At 38.7% G+C, this 20602-nt stretch overlaps 2 protein-coding genes and 1 long non-coding RNA gene across 3 annotated transcripts; 2 read left to right on the top strand and 1 right to left on the bottom strand.

Moving 5' to 3' along the window:
- Positions 1 to 495: 495 nt before the first annotated feature.
- LOC135627677 (uncharacterized) lies at positions 496 to 5023 on the bottom strand. The gene is made up of 6 exons (XM_065133843.1): positions 4587 to 5023; positions 4361 to 4505; positions 4018 to 4200; positions 3847 to 3930; positions 1191 to 1272; positions 496 to 1107 (listed from the first exon to the last, which is right to left on the bottom strand). Exons 1-6 carry the CDS (start codon positions 4847 to 4849, stop codon positions 674 to 676), a joined length of 1191 nt encoding a protein of 396 aa, XP_064989915.1. The 5' UTR covers positions 4850 to 5023; the 3' UTR covers positions 496 to 673.
- A 103-nt stretch (positions 5024 to 5126) lies between these two features.
- Positions 5127 to 6122, top strand: LOC135627678 (uncharacterized). The gene is made up of 2 exons (XR_010492670.1): positions 5127 to 5348; positions 5462 to 6122. It is a non-coding gene; the product is annotated as an uncharacterized LOC135627678 (long non-coding RNA).
- A 9519-nt stretch (positions 6123 to 15641) lies between these two features.
- LOC135626187 (NAC domain-containing protein 100-like) lies at positions 15642 to 17712 on the top strand. Its single transcript, XM_065131310.1, has 3 exons — positions 15642 to 16038; positions 16105 to 16370; positions 17192 to 17712. Exons 1-3 carry the CDS (start codon positions 15870 to 15872, stop codon positions 17594 to 17596), a joined length of 840 nt encoding a protein of 279 aa, XP_064987382.1. The 5' UTR covers positions 15642 to 15869; the 3' UTR covers positions 17597 to 17712.
- The last annotated feature ends 2890 nt before the right edge of the window (positions 17713 to 20602 follow it).

Below are 20602 nucleotides of genomic sequence, written 5' to 3'. Positions count from 1 at the left end.
TTTTTCACACGTGTGACGTATCAGATAAACTGTATATTAGAATTTTTTTTTTCTATTCTCAACTTTTCGTTTTTGATACCCTACTTTTCAATGTCTGTGAAGAAAGGAATAATTCCGCAAAAGAACAATTTTTCTGATGTCCATTGTCAATCTATTACAAATGCCTTTTTCACAATATAATGATGCCTTTTGCAATCATAATTGAATGGATTCTCATCACTTTCCAAACTCTTTTGTACACATTTTTCTCATATAAATCCGATGGGACATTTTTCTCACATAAATCTGATGAATCTTCTCTGGATCAATTACAAAATAGAGAGAGAGAGGAGGAGGAGGATACTCAGACGCATCAACATCGCATCTCCCCGACCACAAACCTGTGAGTTCTTCCGAACTGCTGCTTGCTGAGAAATCAATGAAACTGAGAAGGCCACGTACACCTTTACAATGTAGACCACAAGAAGCACATGAGAAACCGACGGAACAAAGTAATGGAGGATGAAATGATGCTCTGTTTTTGGGATTTCTTTTCAAAAAGGTTCAGAATGTCTTTCTATTAGCATCTACTTCTACAACCTCGTCACATGAGAGGGGAAGACTGTAAACACAATGGTAATTGGTGCGCAGAGATGCTTAATTATATATTCATCTACAGATTTTTCACTCCAGATCACAATCTTTTCCCAATCTTGGCAAACCTTCTCACAACTCCAAAAATGACAGCCTTTGTCAACAGGCCATGGTCAAGGGTGTAGGCCATGGCTACAGCACCACCAACCAGAAGGATCTTGGGTATGCTACAGGCCAAGTTCTGTTTCTCTGCTTCCACAATCTCAGCTGATGCATCGCTGCTGATCTCAAATGATCTCAACTGCTCGGCATCAATCTTGGAGTTGATCTGTGCCATGAAAACATACCGAGATGGTGGTTCGTTGGTCCTCCTGGCAGCTTGGTAGGCTCGCAGGCCAGGTTCGATCTTCTTGACACAGCCCCACATACCCTGCCGAACTCCCAGCTTTGCAATTTCCCATGGAATGCCCATATCCTCATGGTGAAACAGAAGAACCTCGCAGGCAGTCATCTGACCATCTCTTTTTGATTCAGCTGGATATGAAGCACAAAAAAGTGAATGTGACCACCTGTTATCTACTTGCTGATGAAAAACAAACCTATGAATAGCTCCTTACCTGGACGAATGCACCAGCTGGAATAATACAAGTCAACGCGTCTTGGTTTGTTGCGCCTAGGTACATCCAAGCATGGGATTCCCTAAAAGATAATACAATGGGAGATTGGTCAATTCAAATGTCACATTCACCTTGGGAAATATGTTGCTGTATTTGTTCCCATTTTAGTGGAAGAACACACAAATTAAAGCTCATTTTTCAATCTTACACCATGCTAGGACTCAAGCAGCTGCTCCAGCAATTGTGCAATCACAAGTACAAATCTAAATACCATGGAAAGTGTCAGAGGAATGCAGCAGACCGATCTGCTGTAAATGAACAAAAGGTGTACCAGGCAGGTTAAGTTGCAACAATCACAAAATTATGATGACCATAATGGCCACAAACAAGAGTAAAATTCAGATTCATGCCTTTCTCGATAACAAAGTTAATAGAATCAAAAGAAAATTCCTGAAGAACTTCTTACTAAAAGCTTCTGAATTTAGCTTTATTTAAGAAGATTTTCAGTTAACAAATTGGTATTGAGGAAAAGCTTGAAAATTTTGACATCCTATGTTATTTTTATTAATTATAAGGCATTAATTAAGAATTTTATATCATTAATAAGGTTTTTAAAGTCTATGTCAATGATTTATTTTGAAAAACACATTAATAAACTAAGTGATTAATTAATGAATTTGCATTAGTTAATACTGAAAAAACAAATTCTATTAATTAATTTTGGATAACTATGGAGGCCAAACAAACAACAGAGAATAAAGCTACTGATCATCAAAACATAATTCCAAAAAACCTTACTGATAAGATATTCTCCTAAAACAGAAATCATTTTCTCGCTTGGGATAAAACACAAATCGCAAGTTCTGTTACATGTAATTCAACTTTGGTGCTGAAGCAGGTGCTTCAGCACATTCTGGACCCTAACAAGCTAATCTTAAGATGATATTACAGTATCAAAGCGACTAGAGATGCATAAGAAAATTGTACCAACAAGTTCAATAATAAAATAAGAGCTACACATTTGTATTCAAGTTATTTAACACCTTGATTGAACTGAATGTGTACAACCAGATGCATCAGCTAAGGATGACAGATGCATCAAAGAAACAACCAAACAACCAATATCATCATATAATCATTCTGCTTGGAATTTATCACACATTAATTTATGTTCATTGCATGTAAGATTTCTTCACTTCCCTCAATCATATACCATTACTTCCACAAACTACATTCAGTTTTCTTCAATGAAGCATGAAATTCAATCATTATAAATAATACTCATACACCCCTATGTCAGATTTTGGAAACAAAAGAGAAAATATATGAATAATTGCAATAAAAAGACATGATATGTGGCATCACAAGCCACAGATGCTTGACAATTAGAAGTGTTAGTTATAGATTATAGTATATGGTAACAAGTAAACTAACAAGCATTGCTAACCTATTCATCAGAAAGAAATTTAATTCCAAAGATATAATAATCCAAAATTTATGAAAGGATAAAATCATCAGTAGCTTTATTGAAAATGATCTGATGCTCAATACCATCTCTACTGTATAATGTATCTGAAATTACAACACTTTGGTGCTTCTAAAAATTTCTCACTGTCCATTTGTGACAATGGTTATGACACAATAATTAATTGGTGGATTATCTGCAGCTTTTTGTCAATTGTACTAGGATGACCTCTAGTAGCAGACCCTTGATATAGGATGACCTTTAAGTACCATTCACTTCCACTGGCTATTTAAAATAAAAGCAATTGACATTTAAAAGGAGAATCCTATTACTGTCTTCTCGAACCAACAACATTTGCCTATTTTACTACTCTCCCTTATGGTTCCATGGTTCCTCTTCCCATTTATCATGAATGAATCCTCTTATCCTCATCAAGACAGTAGATGTGGTTCTTGAAGTTAATTCTGGCAAAACTCATTTCATGCTTCCCCAACACAGTAATAAGTCATGTGCTTCTTCCTTCTTAATTCCAACTGAAATTAAATCAGATGTACGATAGCCATGGCAAAGTCTTTTATTGAATGTGAGAAAGGCTTTGGTATCATTTCATAATGATAGGAAATATAGTTAGAAATTATAAGAGCATACAAGTAGTCAATCTTCCAGTGTTTAGTCTTTTAGATATATGGTAGATAATTTTTTTTTATTAGTTGTATTACCATCCTACATACTTGAGCACGATCCAATTGCATATCTTTCTTGTCCATCATTAAAAGATCAATATTCAGAAAACATCAAGTCCACAAAATAAGTAAAGTACCTCTGTGATATCCCTAAATGATTACTTTTCAATAGTTATCCAAAAACTTGATACCTCAATGAAATAGAAACATGAATCCAACAAGCATTCGACTGGTATCCTATCCACCATGTAACCTACACAGGTTCGTAAGCATATTTCTAATTAAAATTTTTTAGGGGGGCTCCATTTGGTGTTTCTTTAGGTTCATAAATTATCGCAATACTCTCTTCATCAACTGAAATAATGGCATCATGTTTTTTCACATCCCTTGTTGAAATAGCATTTAGCTCATTTTATGCATCAAATTTAGTTATGTGCAAAGAGCAAAAGCCATTGTCCAGAGATGACAACATTCATTCTCATATGCGTTGGAAACATCTTTCCAGTACCTTTGTTATGCAGTAGTAAGTCCTTCCCGATTCCCATATGCGGCGTCCAATGATATACTCCCTATCGCTACAAAAGAAAGGAAACTGCACAGAAAGAAATATGATAAACAAACATGACAAGCAGTAAAATCAGTCCCTGCATTTGTAAAAAAAATCCATCATGATTCATACCTTGCGAACCCATTGAACCACCATCGTCCCTGTCGTTGGGCACTCCTTCAGTGTGGTGTGCTGGAGGAGCATATCATCCCAACCATTCTTGATCCGGAACTCGTCATCCCAGAAGAAATCCCTCAGAATTTCCGGTGTTGCGTCCTCGTATACAGTGCTGCTACGGTACTGCGGCGGACCCGTCTAGCATGAAAACACCAAATTATGCCAACTGACCCAGTGCATCCTCAAAAGGGCATTATCACGAACAACTAAACAACAATTACATAAATTCTCGACCGGAAGAACATACATCCAGCTTTCAGTGACCAAAGTATTCGCATGTACAAGTTGCAGCTTTTACCTCAGGATCTCTCCGCCACGCTAGATACCTCATGTTGGGCACGGACTTGTCCATCATCTTGTGCCACACCGGGCCCCCATCCGTCACCTCCACCAGCCGACACAGGTGCTCCAAGTCTTCCTCGGTGACTGCCAGCTTCTCGCTCCTGCGAACCCCCAAAAGGACACGATTTGGCCAAAGAAGAAGAGAAAGGAATCAAACTTCGACCAAAGGTCAAAACATCTACCTATCACCGTCCGCCTTCGTCGGCGCCGTCGCCACGGACGAGTCGGGGCCAGCAGAACACGACGGCTGAGGGGGAGGCGCGGAATCGGGATTCAACGCGCGAACCAGCCCGGCAGCCCAGCCTGGCCGCCACGCCCATCCAAGAAGCAGCCCGGTGAGGACGGCGATCCAGAGGGGGGCGGCGAACATCGCGAGCTCCACGGCGACGTCCGCGAAGTTGGGCTTCCGCGAGATTTCAACCAGAGCTTCCAGAATCAGAGCCATGAAGGGCGGGGAAGAAACCCTAAAAGAGGATAAGGAACAAAAAGAGACCCCCTCAACCGCAGTGGGAGGCAATGGGGGAAAAAGGAAACAGACTCTCTTAAGTAATGGATTTTTGGATAGGGATTGGAACCGAAGCGGAGGAGATCGGAGGATGTGGCGGAGGAGGAGATCAAGCGATTGGGGATAAGGCGAGAGCGGCGGAGAGGCGTGGGATTGGGTTTGGCATAGGGACCCACCAACCCGGCCTATTTTGTTGGTGGGACCGAAGCCAATAACAACGCACGGAGGTTTGCTTGCAAGGCGAGTGACGGTTATCAGTCGGTAGGTCGCATTGGGGGTTCGCGGTGGCGGGGATTGGCCTCGACGAACCCAGTCACCGTCGACAACATTGGGCGACGGCGGCGATTGGCCTCGACGAACCCAATCACCGTCGGTCGATAACATTGCGCGACGGCGGCGATTGGCCTCGACGAACCCAATCTTCTTCGGCTGACTCTCGGTGTGTCTCGATTGGTTATTATTATTCACGCAATAGGCTGTTAAAAGCACATAAAACAAGTTTATTTTTTTCGTCAATTCTGACCAACATTTTACGGCAAAAACTGATATCAGATCGATCTAAATTTTCCTACATATGCGCTCGAAGATGATTTTGGGCAATCAAGGAGTTGTGGATTGTTGTTGCTGTTATGGTTGAACAGCCGATTCACCGTCTGTGGCATCGGCTTTGTGACGATGAGTCGTTTGCGAGAATGCCTGGCTACCATTTCGTAGTGGGAATTTGTCGCGCTCTCTCTGTTTGACTGCTTCATGTGTTTCGACTGGAATCACAAAATAGCTTCCTTTGTTTGATTGCATGATCTGTTTTGAGTAGAACCACAGTATTGTGAGAGGAAACTGAAGTCATTTGAAATAGTAGTATTTTCTGAGGCAGTGATTCCATGCACAGAGTTTGACGACAAACAAATGGACAGAGACTCCTTGTTTCTATAGGAGGATGAGAAAGTGAGGGAAAGGGCTGAAGGTATATGTCCCTGATCGATCAACTAGTTGAGCATTTCAACCATCTCGAGAAGAGAATCCAAGAGCAATAGTAATGAGTACATTAACCATTTTCTCATACACTTGTCTTGTTCTTGGGGTCAACCATTAACCTCAATGTAGAGCTGTTGAGTTTTATTTTTAATGAGTCATGCAGTGATTGATTCTATATGTAATGCAAAAACAATTTATATTAGGATTGAAATCAAATAACATTAGATCGATTTTACGATGGTTACCTTTTGATACCATATGAAAATGATCTCTGTGTAATCTGCAAATACACCGATCTAAAATCGCTATCAAACTACAAGGAGAATTAGACTATTATATCCTTCTCCTATTTTTCTATCATTTCATAGGACCATTTAGATTGATGGAGCATGAAAGTTGAGAAAGAAACTATGATATCTTAATTGTATCATGAGTTTAGAGATCTTGTCTATTTATAGACATTTAAAAAACTCATTATATTCATAATCCTCATATGAGATGCAATTGATACACACGCAATCTAATGATAAATTTTAATTTTATTCATAAATAACTTATTTTTGCTCGAGTCCCTTATCACATTTGTTGGTTTTTGGTCATCCCACCACTTTTGAAATGTGATTAATGGCTTACCCAAACTGATGTTTCAGACTCTTCTTCAATTTAATGAATGAATAATCAATCAAGCTAAAAGCATTAAGAAACGTAGAAGAAGAGATGAGAAGAAAAAGGTGAAACGAGTCGGAGGGATGACTACAAAAAACTATAAAGAAAGCAAATTGGAGAGTTCCCAGAATCATGCCGGTCTGCTCACGTGATCGCCCACTTCCATCGGATCCGCCGGCCACGGAAGTTTCAGCACCGGACTGCGATGACCCTCGTAGTAAATAATCACTTAAAAATGACTGCAACAATTCGCCTTCCTCCACCGGCTTTTGCCCACCCTACGGGCTTTGACCTCAGATAATTACAAGTCTCGGGAGGAGTTCATTCATGCATGCAGTTGATCTTGTGAAGCCCACCATATCATGATCCCGTTTGTTGGGGGAGGAAGAGCGGCGGTGCTGCTGCTGGTGGTAACGATGATGGTCGTCGCGAGACCAGCTTTTCTGCGCTCGTCATTGGTGGCGGAGGGCGCTCGGTGTGCCGCCTTCCTCGACCTGGCTCCTCTCTCGGTCTCGGTCCCGCCGACTGCGTTTGACAGCCATCAGAACCATCTTAACGCGAGTGAGCTGATAGGAGAAGACAAAAGGAAGGTTCCCACCGGCGCGAACCCGCTTCACAACAGATGAAGTATGATCCCGTGTGTGTATGTATATGCGTGTCTTCTTGCTCTTGCTTCGCCCTCTCACGGAAGAGAAGTTCCAGATGCTGCAATGTGGCATTTCATGTGGCAAGACCCGCAGTGGATGTGGCCGAGAACAGCAAGAGATGATGTAGTCTTTGGAGGTGGATTCTTCTTCTTGCTCACCTTCTCTAAGTTCAAATGACAGCTTCTCTCTCTCTCTACTGCTTGCCCGAGTTCATTTTTGGTACTTTCTTTTCATGGAATTCTGCTTTTGGGAACAAATAAAAATGCATGTCTTCCTCTAATCCTGTTGCCTTGCCATCTTCTTCTCCTTCTAAACTTATGCTTTCATATGTCCATTTTTCTTGAAATTTCTTACTGATTGCGATGCTGTTGGAGGTGCTGCTTTGCAAAGAAAAGAATGTAAAGGGAGTTTCGTTCATCTCCAAACTTCATGATTTTATCTCCCTAACTTTTTACCTAGTTAGCTCTAGTGAGATTTCCGTTTGTCAAGATGATGATTATAGCTAGTAGGTAGTCTCAGTCGAAACAGTACATTGCAGCATCTTCTATAGCAGTAGAAGCCTACACTGAGAGCAGTAGTAAAGCTTGACATTTATACTGTTAAGGTTCCTTTATTTTCTAAGTTTTAAATAATATTTTATTAAATTTATTAAGAATCAAATATAAATTTATTTGATATTTATTTATTTATTTATTAAGAATTTGAACTCTAAGCGAAACTTTATAAATAGGAATGTATTTATTTCTTTTAACAATAAATAAAATATTCTTTCATAAACCTTAGGACGTCTATCGTTTCGAAATGATTATTCATTTTTTTCTCTCTTCTCTATTTTACAACTTTAAATAATATCCAGCTATTTACTGGTTTTTTTCGAGCAAAGCAGCAAATGTGGTAGCATTTCCAGATGGAAACTTGAAATCACATCAAAGCTAATATCACAGAAAAATTCTGCAAGGTCTAATGTCAACTTATTGACCTAAAAGAACTTCTGGTAATTGACCAACCAGCCATGAAGGAATTGTATGATAAATGCAAGAGTCAGCTGAGATTAACTAATACCACTCACAGCTTGCTGTTTTAAGGAACACTCCCCCTTTCAATGCCTACATTTCAAGAGCATCAAAAGGTGCGATCGTAGCTCCCTAACAATGCTGCCCACACTCTCTTATCAAGCAAGTAAAATGGTGCATGGGAAACCGGGCTCCGTTTCACTTCATTCAAACGTTTTCCCATGCCCCAGAGAGATTCCAAAGCTCCAAGTGCCGATCATGGCGAGAGATGAGTCGCATTTGCCGGCTTTGAGATAGTTTATGAACACTAGGCGTTGAATGTTTGCTTCCTACATTAATGGTCATGTGACTGCAATTAATACAACTGGGGAAAGGTACAGGGAAGAAGGTACTCCCAACATCCTATTGGTTCAGAAACATACTATGTCAAAGGGGTCATCAGTCCCGCATCAGATGCTTTGTTTTCATCGATGCAGCAAGAAGCAACGTAATGATGATGTGCTTCGATGGTTCGCAGCAAAGATAACAAAGAATCAGTACCATCACAATAGATCCTTTTAGATGATTTTTTAAAGGATTTATATGAGATGACATACAAGAGATTTTAGGACTAGATTTGGGTCAAGCTTAGGAAAGAGAAATATTGATTGTATTTTATTATTCTTCTATGGTAAAAGAATTAAATAATATTTTATTTAATATGTAAATCTAGCATTGGGCCTTTCCAAATTGTATTTGATTGTTGATGTTTATGGTTTGTTTATATGGAGATATTTTCCCCAACAATTAATAGCAACTAATAATTTCTAGGAAGTCATAGAAATCATAGACTGAGAGTGTAATTTGTACAAATCATAAAAAATAACACCAACTGTGAAAAGATGTCACGCGACATGTTGATCAAAACCTTAGTGGTTGACTGAAGGGTGAACACAACCATGGTAGGTTGACTTACTGATGAGGACTCATCACAAAGTTGACAAAGCATGACTTCACTAAACATGTTAAATGGCATTACTTTGGAAAATTCCATAGCTGAAATTAACGAGCACAAAACATCCGATAACAAGCAAAGTCAAGATGTACTAGTCACAAATTATCACATACGAGATATGATTAGATTTCCACGGATTAATATATGTTCTCCTACAATATCAAAAATTTATATGACCGCTTTGAAACCCAAAATTTTATCATACTTTTCATTCTAAAGAATCAAAGTGTAATATATGTTTTCATGTAAGGACGTGTTACATTATGAAAATATATAAAAAGTATGTGCTACATGTGTTTTACTTCACCGTTCCATTTAATGACCTGAAATGATATTTTTCTTCACCTTTAATGGAGGGGAACGAACTGATACCAACTTTACAAAGGAAAAGAAATCAAGCCTGTTGTCTGAACATAAGTGGCTCGGCTCGATCCCGAGAACATAAGATCATTCATATGGATTTTTGAGGCGAGGGGGTCGATGATAGGTCGGGTTAGAGCATTGTCCATTGGATCAACCTAAGGTAGAGCAAGGACTTGGATTCCCACTTCAGCTCTATCTAAATATGTTGTGCAACTTCACGCTGTGATCGGGGAGTCAGTACGGCTCGGCTCCATCCCAAGAATACAAGGTCGTCCATGTAAAATTTTGAGGTAAGGGGGTCAGTGATAGGTTGGGTCAGAGCATCATCCCTGGATCAACCCAAGGTCGAGTAGGAACTTAGATTTCCGCTTCAGCGTCGCCTTCCTGCATAGAAAGTTGATATTAGGAGGGGGATTTCTTAAGTTAGTATGATGGTATTAGGGGAGTCTTGAGTGTTCAAGATTTGATCCTTGGCATTGGCCAAGAGGTCGGCTTTTATACCCACTATCGAGAGACGATTGTACATGGTTCATTAATGACCGTTGATGCCTTGGGTGGTCGGCCTATACACCGTGCACAGTGCTGACCAACTTGCATAACTCTATGATGTGTGATGTCGCTTCACGCATTCCCGAGCAGCTTCGTACAATATGGTATCATCTTATATAGCCTCAGGCAGTCCGAGCACAATGGTTGTCTCATACAGGTCTGTATTGATGGCATGAGTGTAGGCGACTGTCTCATATAGGTCTGAGGTGTCACATTGGGGCGTGTGCTATGTTAACTTTGAGGCGTCACGTTGGCTCTGACATGACGATCAATTGTGGTTGCGGGGGAGATGCTAGAATATGCCCTATCATTCTTTCCCTCCCCCCCTCAAAGAGGCTCGGCAGGTTCCTCGTGGAGGGGCTTGATGTATGGCTTGGTGCTTTCTTCGGCTAGATCCGTAGCTCCGCTGGGTGCATGAGCCTCTCTGTCATAAACCACCTTCGAGTTGGGCACCCCACCTTCATTTTCTTTACCTGCCACTACCAACCTTTTATCCGGCCGAGATTTGTAGTTCCGGCTTTATCTAACCGAGATGCATGACTCAAGCGACTCTAGCGTTGACCTAATGAGATGCATAACTTGGCACTGATTAGTCATGACATGTAGCTCGATTTCATGACTGGCCAAGATGTATGACTCGGGCTTATGATTGGTCGAGATGCATAACTTGAGCACTGGTTGGCAAAAGTGCACGACTCGAATATTGTTTGGCCGAGATGCAAGATTCGCTATATTATTGGATCTTATGGATAAGATACAACAAGAGTCAATAAGAGATTATTGGATAGAGATTCACTAATTTAAGAGGCTTAGTAATTGGATAAAGATCTAGTACCCAATAAAGTAGGATCCATTAGGGTTAAGTGGTAGGAATCTCTATAAATAGGAGGGACCGCATAGGCTAGTCTTCTCTTGATCACCTCTCTTATTCTCATCTCTCTCCTCTCCTCCTCAATTGACAACCTTGTTTGAGGCACGTGGACAGCAAAAAGCCCCTTCTTTAAGATAGTGCATTCTTGTGGTACGCATAGAGAAGAAGATTATACTGCGATTTGAGGAGCGTCGTCACCACATCTGCCATGCAGATCACCGCTAGAGAGGAGGATAGTTGATTTTAGATTTTTTGAGGATATACAATCTCCCCAGGTATTACATCTAACAAATGACATATATATTTTTTGGTTTTGGTTTTGTTGTATATACATCTAACAAATGACAAATAACAAATGACAGGTATTACATCTAACAAATGACAACTAGATATTTTTCTTTGAAAAATTTAGGTTTTTGGTTTTGTTTTTTGCTGTATATATGATGATGCTCTATTAAGGTTTCTCAACACGCTAATATGGCTTACCACTAACTGTATGTCGTTGAAGACTTCAAACTCTCCCATATGTAATTCTAGAGTGAGGCGGAGACTCGACAATAGTACTTCTTATTCAACTTTGTTGTTAGTGGCCTTGAATTCGAAGTGAAGCGCATGCTTGTATAGTTGATCGTCGGTCGTCGGTCCCTTCAGGACAAGCCTCGCCCCTCCTCTCTTGACATTGGTTGACCTATCCACATAGAGGGTCTATCTTGGCGGGGGCCATAGGCGTAGCGAAAACCACGGTAGCAATAGTATAGGTGCAGTAGAAACCACAGCAACCAGGCTCGGATGGTTAAATCTCTGCAGTGATTGAACCATTAAGAAAGACCATCGAGCAAAACAACAAAGCAAGGGAAGTCAAACAAAGGCTATGTTGGGAAGTGCGATTAAAACAAGAGAAGTTTGATGTATGAATCAAAAGCTCAATTATTGTCGATGAGGTTGGGTTTTGATGGCTTAGATCGCTCCTCAAATCATAGATTGATTGAGAATGTAAGTAATATAGGGATATTATTACATGTATGTTTTTATCATGATCTTCTATCAGAATCATCCATCAAAACTAGTGGTAATTATTCTATTCATGTGTCTCCAAATACATTTTTCCTAGTCTTATTTAGCAATTCATAGTAGATTGACCTCCATGAAAGTCTATCTCAGATTTATGAAGTGTGAATAAAAAGTCTACCATAATTTCACTCTTTGGACTTTACAGAACATTTGTAACCCATAATTGATGTTGACATCAGGCATAACACCATAAAATCAACTATGATACAGAAGTCACTTTCATTGGACCCATTAATTGAGAAGGGGCTGAGGACATTGGTGTGTTCAGAATTGTTACCAAGGTGTCCAGGTTGCAGCTTCTCCATTACTTCTTCCAGATGTATTGCTCTCTTTATTGTGCATAAGATCTTGTTTGTCCACTTTCTTTCCTCTTGTTCGTCAACTGTGGGACAGTACCTCCTGATCTCATGAGAAAGATATATAGTTCAATGGTCTCTTGAAGAAACAAATCAGTATACATCTGCAACATCTCATCCTTTTGACTAAATCCAAAGCATTAAATCCTGTGGATGTCAGAAAATTCGCTTGCTTTTCGCCTTAGTAACACCTTAATTGCATCTTTCTAGTTTGTAATCTTATTATTCTTGACTGCTAACTATTGTTGTGACTCACTCTCAGTAATCTTGACTGCTAACTGTTCTTCTAACCAAATCCCCAACTGTGAACTCTCTCAACAAGTACATCTGTGCTTCACTTTCAGCACAGTCAGCATAAAACAATGCTTGCAGACAACACTTTGCCACCTTCCCAAGTTATCAAGACAGTTTTTTGATGAAACCAAACCATTACTGGCTTACTTGTGCAAATATTTTAGTCCTGAGGCAGTAAGTAGCCAATCTCTTTCAAGAGAATGATTGATCACAACCATTTGAGCTTGTTGGCATGGATGACCATTAATGCTTAGCACAATGACATATTGTATTGTATGTGCTGGTTACAAGTAGTCCAGGCATTCGACTGAGCCACATACTTGATCACGGGTTGTTCTACCGGATTGTCATTGGGTTGGGATGTGTTTGCATCATTCCAAGTTGTTCTTTGTCATTAACTTAATTATTTGGGACGTCATGCATTATTCTTCAAGGAAACCAATGAATGGATGTTAGCTATAATCTTGGTAGCTAATTCCACAAAATGTTCTCACAATATTACGATGCTGTCTTCAAAAATCTTCATAATATATTAGATGTCGGCAAGGATGATACCATTCCTCTGATAATTGATTATAATACCATTCAGTGAGGAGACTCTTTTTAATCTTAAACAAGTATGATGTGGAAATTAAAACAGAGGACGTCACTGAACTCACAAGTATCAGATTTATGATCATTCATTGAGATTAGAGTACCATTTTTTTTGTTTCTTTGTAGCTCAATAGCTGCCAGTACTTTTATCATTCTCTTGCATTGGAATGATCGGCAGAGTTTACATCATCCTATGTAAATCTGAAAGTTATGCCTTCAAACTAAGAAAGCGCATAGATTATATCCCAAGAATTCAAAGTTATGTTAGTCCTTCAAAGAGAATAAGACGTTGGCTTAGATGGATAAAATTGGATAATATGCTTCAAAACAAACTAGTTTTTCATTTTTTATATCCTATGAACAATAAATAGCGGGCAAATAAAATTCATCATATATATATATATATATATAAATATAAATAATGGCTTAACCAACAACAACTGTGTGCTAAATAGGAGGAGATACACATTGAATGATTAGACCTTTGACAAAGAAGCTGCATCAGCTTGTCCATCTGATAGATAAAAGAGCTTACAACTTGTTGAAAGCTCAATCATAGGCATCCTTTAGCAGCTGAGCTACCCATGCGCACACAACTTTTCAAGAATTGACATCCATTTAATGGAACATAGCCATCCGACGAGTGATCTTAGAGAAAGAATAATGATGCAAATTTCTTTACTTGGTCTCCCTTAGTGGGATAAAATGCAACTCTCTCTATCTTCAACTCTTTTGTCACAGCTTTTGGATCATCCATCCTGCCACAGAATGTTTAGATCCATGCATAGCTGTTGCTGCTGATGCAAAACCAATCAAATCTGTTTGGTGCTTGTTATAATCACTCTGTAATTTCGATTGAGATACAGTTAATCGCCCTTGCATTAATCAATACAAATTGTTTGTTCCAGTGATGGAGACAAAGACAATGATGAGTATGTCATTTTGTGACAGTGAGGAGCAAGATGAGTGGTCCATCAGGAATCCATCGACATCGTCATCGATCGTTCTATATCGATCGAACAGCGACCGGGCGATCGGTGGATTGCCAACCATGTTGAATTAGTTGCTCATGATGCTATCGCAGAATGATTGAGCTGATTATGATTGGGAGCCGGGTGACAGCACGAGGAGGAGGGTTGGCCAATGAGGGACTCATCGCCAATGTGTTCTGCCTGCAATTTCTAGGGAGGGAGAATGGAGTCATCACTCTTTGTACAAAGCCTGAGCTCCATTGGCTGTCCAAATGGAGAAACCATCAAAGTCCCCAATCATGGTGCTTAATAATTGCATCTCATTTCCTTATCCAAGATGTGCTTCTTGAACTCTATCCTCCTCCATCCACACCCAAACGAATGGAAAGCCATGCTACACCTCATCAGTGAGCCTAACAAGGACAAAGTGTCACTCTTTTCGGTGCATCAGCCATTGGAAAACCTATAGATGTGATCCTCTTCTCCTTTCCTTGTGGAAAAGCAATGGTGTTTGATTACATAAGACACTTCATTGGATCTTCTCTGCAGCGTCATCTTTGTTCTTGCATGCAGGGTGCAATCTTGTTGCAGCAGGTTCTCTAGCTTGGCATTGCTTGTGTCATCTGAGGTAGAGTCGGAGAAGTTCCAAAATGCTTGTCTATCTTCTCTCGATCTGTCTTCAGATCACACTTAACAGTGTTTACTTCAAATCTGTTCCCTCAAAGACTAATTAAAGATTAGACATTATCTCCACTAAAAGATATTGTCTTTTTTTCTGCAAGGCCATAAACTTCTTTTACAAAATACAATTAGTATGGAATTTTGTTTTACTTGCAAGGGACAACATCTAACAGGCGTACTTTCAATATTTGGCGGCTACTGAACAAGAGAATTGGATCCACATACAACCGAATCCAGCCTAGGTTATTATTATTAATTATCAGCTTGGATTACATGGACTCGTGATCTCATTTTGGTCCATTTGCTATTAATTAGTGTATATATATGGATCTTAAGAATAATACATTAGCAACTTATTTGGGATAACTTGTTTCTGTTCCCAAATCAAACTAGGCAACATAAAAACCATCGTACTTGTTCTACTGTGATCGAGTGTTAGTTCTCATGCATGCATGTTAAGAACAGCCTGTGACTTGTTTGGCTCAGATAAGAGGACAAGAGATGAGACCCCACTCCCGGCGTGACCATGAATAATTGTAGACGACGGGGCCAATTATTACCTCATACCAACTCCCCGTCATCTCGTCAGAATTATTTCTCGGACATAGCAACCTCAAATATCGTAAAACCATTCTGTGTTCGACGATGAACATTGAGATGACGTCTTCTTTTTCTCCTTTGCCATATCGAGATTTCTTGCTGTTGCGGTCTTCTCAAGTCCTTCAGCACAAGCATCAGTCCGTTGACGTCCAATCAGAGACTGCGACGGCTGCACACGCTTCTACTGCAAACGATAGACTCCAGGATCGTTAATATATATATATATATATATATACGCTCCCAGACCTCCTCCTCTCAAGAATTGAAGCTCTCGTAGGTTGCCTGCTGCACCAGCAAATTAAAAGCCTTCCTCTGATGGGACTGAGAGACATAGAATTCACGTTGCCACCAGGGTTCAGGTTCTACCCCAGCGATGAGGAGCTGGTCTGTCACTATCTCTACAAGAAGGTGATCAACGAAAGCACCTCGGAGGCGACCATGGTGGAGGTGGATCTGCACACTCGCGAGCCATGGGAGCTTCCAGGTAAATCGACCTACTTTGCTCATTGTACTGATCTTATGCTAAGCTGTGGTCTTGGATATGTCGTAGATGTGGCTAAGCTGGGCGCCGACGAGTGGTACTTCTTCAGCTTCCGCGACCGCAAGTACGCCACCGGATCGCGCACGAATCGGGCGACCAGATCTGGTTACTGGAAAGCTACCGGGAAAGATAGAACGGTTTACGAGCCGAGCACGCATGCGAAGGTTGGGATGAGGAAGACGCTGGTGTTCTACGGAGGTAGAGCTCCCAATGGAATAAAGTCTGGCTGGGTCATGCATGAGTTCCGAATGGAGAACCCTCATTCAACCCCTAAGGTATACATATATCATATATTGCTTTCATTTGATCAAGAATTCGCCCTTTTCTCTCTCTTCTTTTCTTGGTTCTTCAGCCACATCAAATTTTCTTGGTTCTCTCTCTTCTTTTCTTGGTTCTTCATTCACCCCCCAAGGTATACATATATCATATATAGCTTTCATTTGTTGCAGTAGAGATTCGTATCACAAAGATTTGCCTACTACAAATTTTTACACCAAATTTTCTTGCTAGATATGAACTGGTTTAATCTTTTTCTTCAGGACTTCATGATGTGGTTGTTGGCATTAACAAGTGACTGTTGTAGTTACAGAATAATCACAGCAATTCTTGAAGATGACACTTGTTATGTAAGATGATAGCAAAATGACATGCGAAACCATCTTTTACTTTCCATGATGATACTTTTTACACCAAATTTTCATGCTAGATGTGAACTGGTTTAACCTTTTTCTTCAGGACTTCATGATGCAGTTGTTGGCAGTATTAGGAGACTGATGTAGCTAGAAAATAATCACATGAATTCTTGAAGATAAGACTTGTTACGTAAGATTATAGCAAAAGGACATGAGAAAGAGTATGATTTAAGTTAAGGCGATAGATGCCAAAAATAACACAGAATGATTAGTTTTTGTTTGGGCTATTTAACTGAAGGCAATAGATGCCAAAACTTACACAACTCTTAAATGTGGTCACATATGTATATCTTCTTGTGGTGCAAATATGGTATTCCAGAAACAGTACATGTCAGCTCAAGCCTATCTCTGATGACATATAACAGCACGTTCATGGCTCCTTTTGGTGAATTCTCTTGTGGCAGGAGGACTGGGTTCTTTGTCGGGTGTTTAAGAAAAGCAAAGGGGAGGAGGCTGAGCACGAGAACACTGGTTCTTCTTCTCCCACCTTGGGGTCATCTTCTTCGCCACTGGACCTCCTTATGCCAGATGTTGTGTGCCATGAACAGTTGGGTTCATCATTCTCCACACTCCCACGGCAAGAAGACAGCAGCTCAAACCCTTTTATGAACATGGCAATGCTGCAGTGCAACCTGCTTGACTTCCCACAGGAGATCATGGGAAGCACGGCGATGGTGGGGATGAGCTCAAGCTGTGAGGGTGAGATTGGATGCCTGATGGAGTTGGGATTTGGGCATGGTTTTGGGGAAGCAGGAATGGCAAGGTTGGATGCTACAGCAGGCTTTTGGATGGACAAGATGAGTGATTGAACACCTAGAGATGTTGAATGAATGCATTATTGTAGTGAGTTGTATTATGTGTAAATTAATCTTTATATATTCTTTATTTTATGGAAGGGATAAGAAAATTAAGAGTTTCTTTTTCATTATCTTATTGATAGTTACAAATGATAAGGAAAAAGAAAACCGTCCACGGGCGCCGTCATCTCAATAAAAGAGTCGTGGATTAATATACTATTGAGCCACGTCAGCTGACATTCAACCACATCATACCATATGGCACGTTGCTAAGCCACCACGTCAACCGATATCGCACCACATGCCAGGTTGTTAATGGTAGTCAACATCACACCACATGGCAGGTTGCTATCCAATGTCACCCAACATCGCGCCACATGGCAAGTTGTTAAGCTGTCACAAGGCAGTTGAAACGTATTGATGAGTTTATATGAGATAACTGATCCAGAAAAATACTTTGGCTTTTAGAATCGAACCGTATGAGAGTCGAATATTGTATAAAAAATTAGTATGTGGAACATTGAATATCTAGGCGAGGATTGGTTAACAAATCATTTCGTGTTAAAAGTTTGAGCATTATGTTAGAATGATCAAATATTACGATGGAATATTGGATATCCAAGAAAAGTCAATGTACCGATGTAATAAGTAATATATCGAAGGAAAGAACTATATATTAAAAGTTCTGATGATATATTGAAAGATTAGATAATACGTCGAAAGAGAATATAACGTACCAAAAACTTTTGTAAACGTCTCGAATATGTGAATAATTTATCAAAGTCTTAATTGACATTATTTTGGATTAATTTAAGTCAATATTGAGCCGTAACAAAACACACTTATCAAAAAAATTATTAGGCTTCAAACCAAGTCAAACTGAGCCCGTTAGAAGGTCAAACCGGTAACCTAAACCAAACCTAAGTGGTGATATTATCAAGCCCAAGTGATAGTACCGCTTAAGTTAGTCAACAAGTATTATTTATGCTTTGTCAATGGTAGTATGGCAATGGTAATACTATATATAATTTAAAATTTACGATGATAACACATTCGATGTCCAAATTTATGATATCAAAAGTTGCGAAGGTATTATCCCCCAATATAAGTGATAGTATTACTCGTATCCTAAAATTTTAGAGATTTAAATTTTTTGTTATATTTTTAAAACTTTTTGGGCATATAAATACTCCACTCAAGCGTTTGATGAAGCATTCATTTCTAAGATAGTGTAGTATTATAAACTCTCATCTTAAGTAAAATTTGAGTCTCCTCATCTTAAATTTAGTTAAAATTTTAAGTTATAAGAGGTAAGATATCTATTGTAAAAAGAGAGTAGGAAGATTATCTCCTAAACCTGAAAAAGAAGAGAGTTGTAATAAGAGTAGTTGATCCTTATTTGTTGAAAAGAAGATCGGTAGTGAATATCGGTGGTCTTAAGGTAAAAGAAATCAGAAATGAACATAGGTCCAAAAGATCAAGCCATGATAAATTGGTTTGTCTCTTTTTACTTACCTGACTTAATCTTATTCTCTTTACTTACAACTTTAACTTGATCAATTAAAATTTTAAAATATATTAATTTATTGATCGAGTTTTAAATCAATTAAAAATATTATTGCTCTAATTCAAATCCTCCTCCCTCTTAGTGTTATTAAGATTATAACAATTGATATCAAAGTAAAATTTTAGAAAATCACAAAGAGCATCACGTATGCAACAAAATAAAAACAAAAACCTATTTCCCAAATCAATCTTATCAAGTCATTGTGCGATAATTTAACCTCATATTCAAATTCATTAGTACATATAAACTTATTGTATCAAAGGACTATGCCTTTTTTTGCTATAAAATATACTTAATGAAAATATTAATTCTTATACATGTGTAACCAATATTTTATAGAATATTAAAAATAATAATTTTAGAAAACATGTACTTTAATTTTAAAAGTAAAAAATATTAACATATTTTTTTATCATATTTATAAAATATTGACATCACAAATCATATCACTCACTAAGTGAGGTAACATATATATTATTTATGATTTTATTGGTATGTTAATTATAATTTAATTTGTAAGAATCAGCACTATATTTTCAAAATTGTGTTGTATCTTTTGTTTATAGTTTATTAATTAATAGGCCAAATAAGAAAATATTATATTATATGATCTAATTAACTTAGGATAAGATATATTAAAATTTTAATTAAATTTAGATTAAAGTTATGATAAAAAGAATGAAAGTTTAAAAGATAATTGGAAGGACTCTCCTAATTATTATTATTATTTTTGAATCTTTCGATTTTGCCTATAAAATGAATTTCCTATGGATCGAATCATCATATTTATCGAATCATGTCTCACACCTCTTCTCCTTTTCTTTGATTTGATTGATTCCTATTCCATCGAGTTATAGATTTAGATAAATCATATGATGAAATAAATATCTATGGTGTAGTGCCTTAGAATATTAAAGTAGTTTAAGATATTTAAAATACCTCCACTGATTAAGATATTAAAAGATACCTAGCATTATCCTTAATCTACCATACATTTGGTTTTAATCTTGAGATGACCGAGGTGGAACGGTGGGGGAAGAGGAGAACAGATAGAATGTTAAACTTTTATTAATTTAAATGGGTTTAAAATAATTTAAAAATAAAAATAAAATTGATATTTATGAAAAAGTAAAAAAAAGAAAGAAAACGTCATGTAACATTTAGTCTTCGATTGATTGAGGAGTATAAGAACGAAGAGTTCATAAGTTTAGGGTCTCTCTACTTTTAGATGTCTTTTAGAGTTATAGACTCCGAAAAAATAAAATTATGTGGACTTAATCTCCATCGTCCAAAATGAATAATTCCTCGCACCCGATGAGGGTAATAATGACGACAAGATTTGAATGACGTCAGTCACCCTAAACGAACGTCTCATGCCCCCAGGTCAACGAAACCTCGGGACGCCGACCAAGGCGCATTAACGCCTTGACCGGACCCAATCCGTCACGCCA

Source organism: Musa acuminata, chromosome BXJ2-11, assembly GCF_036884655.1.
Source record: "Musa acuminata AAA Group cultivar baxijiao chromosome BXJ2-11, Cavendish_Baxijiao_AAA, whole genome shotgun sequence".
In the NCBI taxonomy this organism is placed as follows: Eukaryota; Viridiplantae; Streptophyta; class Magnoliopsida; order Zingiberales; family Musaceae; genus Musa; species Musa acuminata.
This window is presented reverse-complemented; position numbering and strand designations above follow the sequence as displayed.

Coding starts and splice junctions, on each gene's coding strand:
- LOC135627677 (XM_065133843.1), bottom strand. CDS start 4,849: ATGGCTCTGATTCTGGAAGCTCTGGTTGAAATCTCGCGGAAGCCCAAC. Junction 4,506..4,586: donor ACGAAGGCGGACGGTGATAG/GTAGATGTTTTG, acceptor GGGGGTTCGCAG/GAGCGAGAAGCTGGCAGTCA. Junction 4,201..4,360: donor CGTGGCGGAGAGATCCTGAG/GTAAAAGCTGCA, acceptor TTTTCATGCTAG/ACGGGTCCGCCGCAGTACCG.
- LOC135626187 (XM_065131310.1), top strand. CDS start 15,870: ATGGGACTGAGAGACATAGAATTCACGTTGCCACCAGGGTTCAGGTTC. Junction 16,039..16,104: donor CGAGCCATGGGAGCTTCCAG/GTAAATCGACCT, acceptor GATATGTCGTAG/ATGTGGCTAAGCTGGGCGCC. Junction 16,371..17,191: donor ACCCTCATTCAACCCCTAAG/GTATACATATAT, acceptor CTCTTGTGGCAG/GAGGACTGGGTTCTTTGTCG.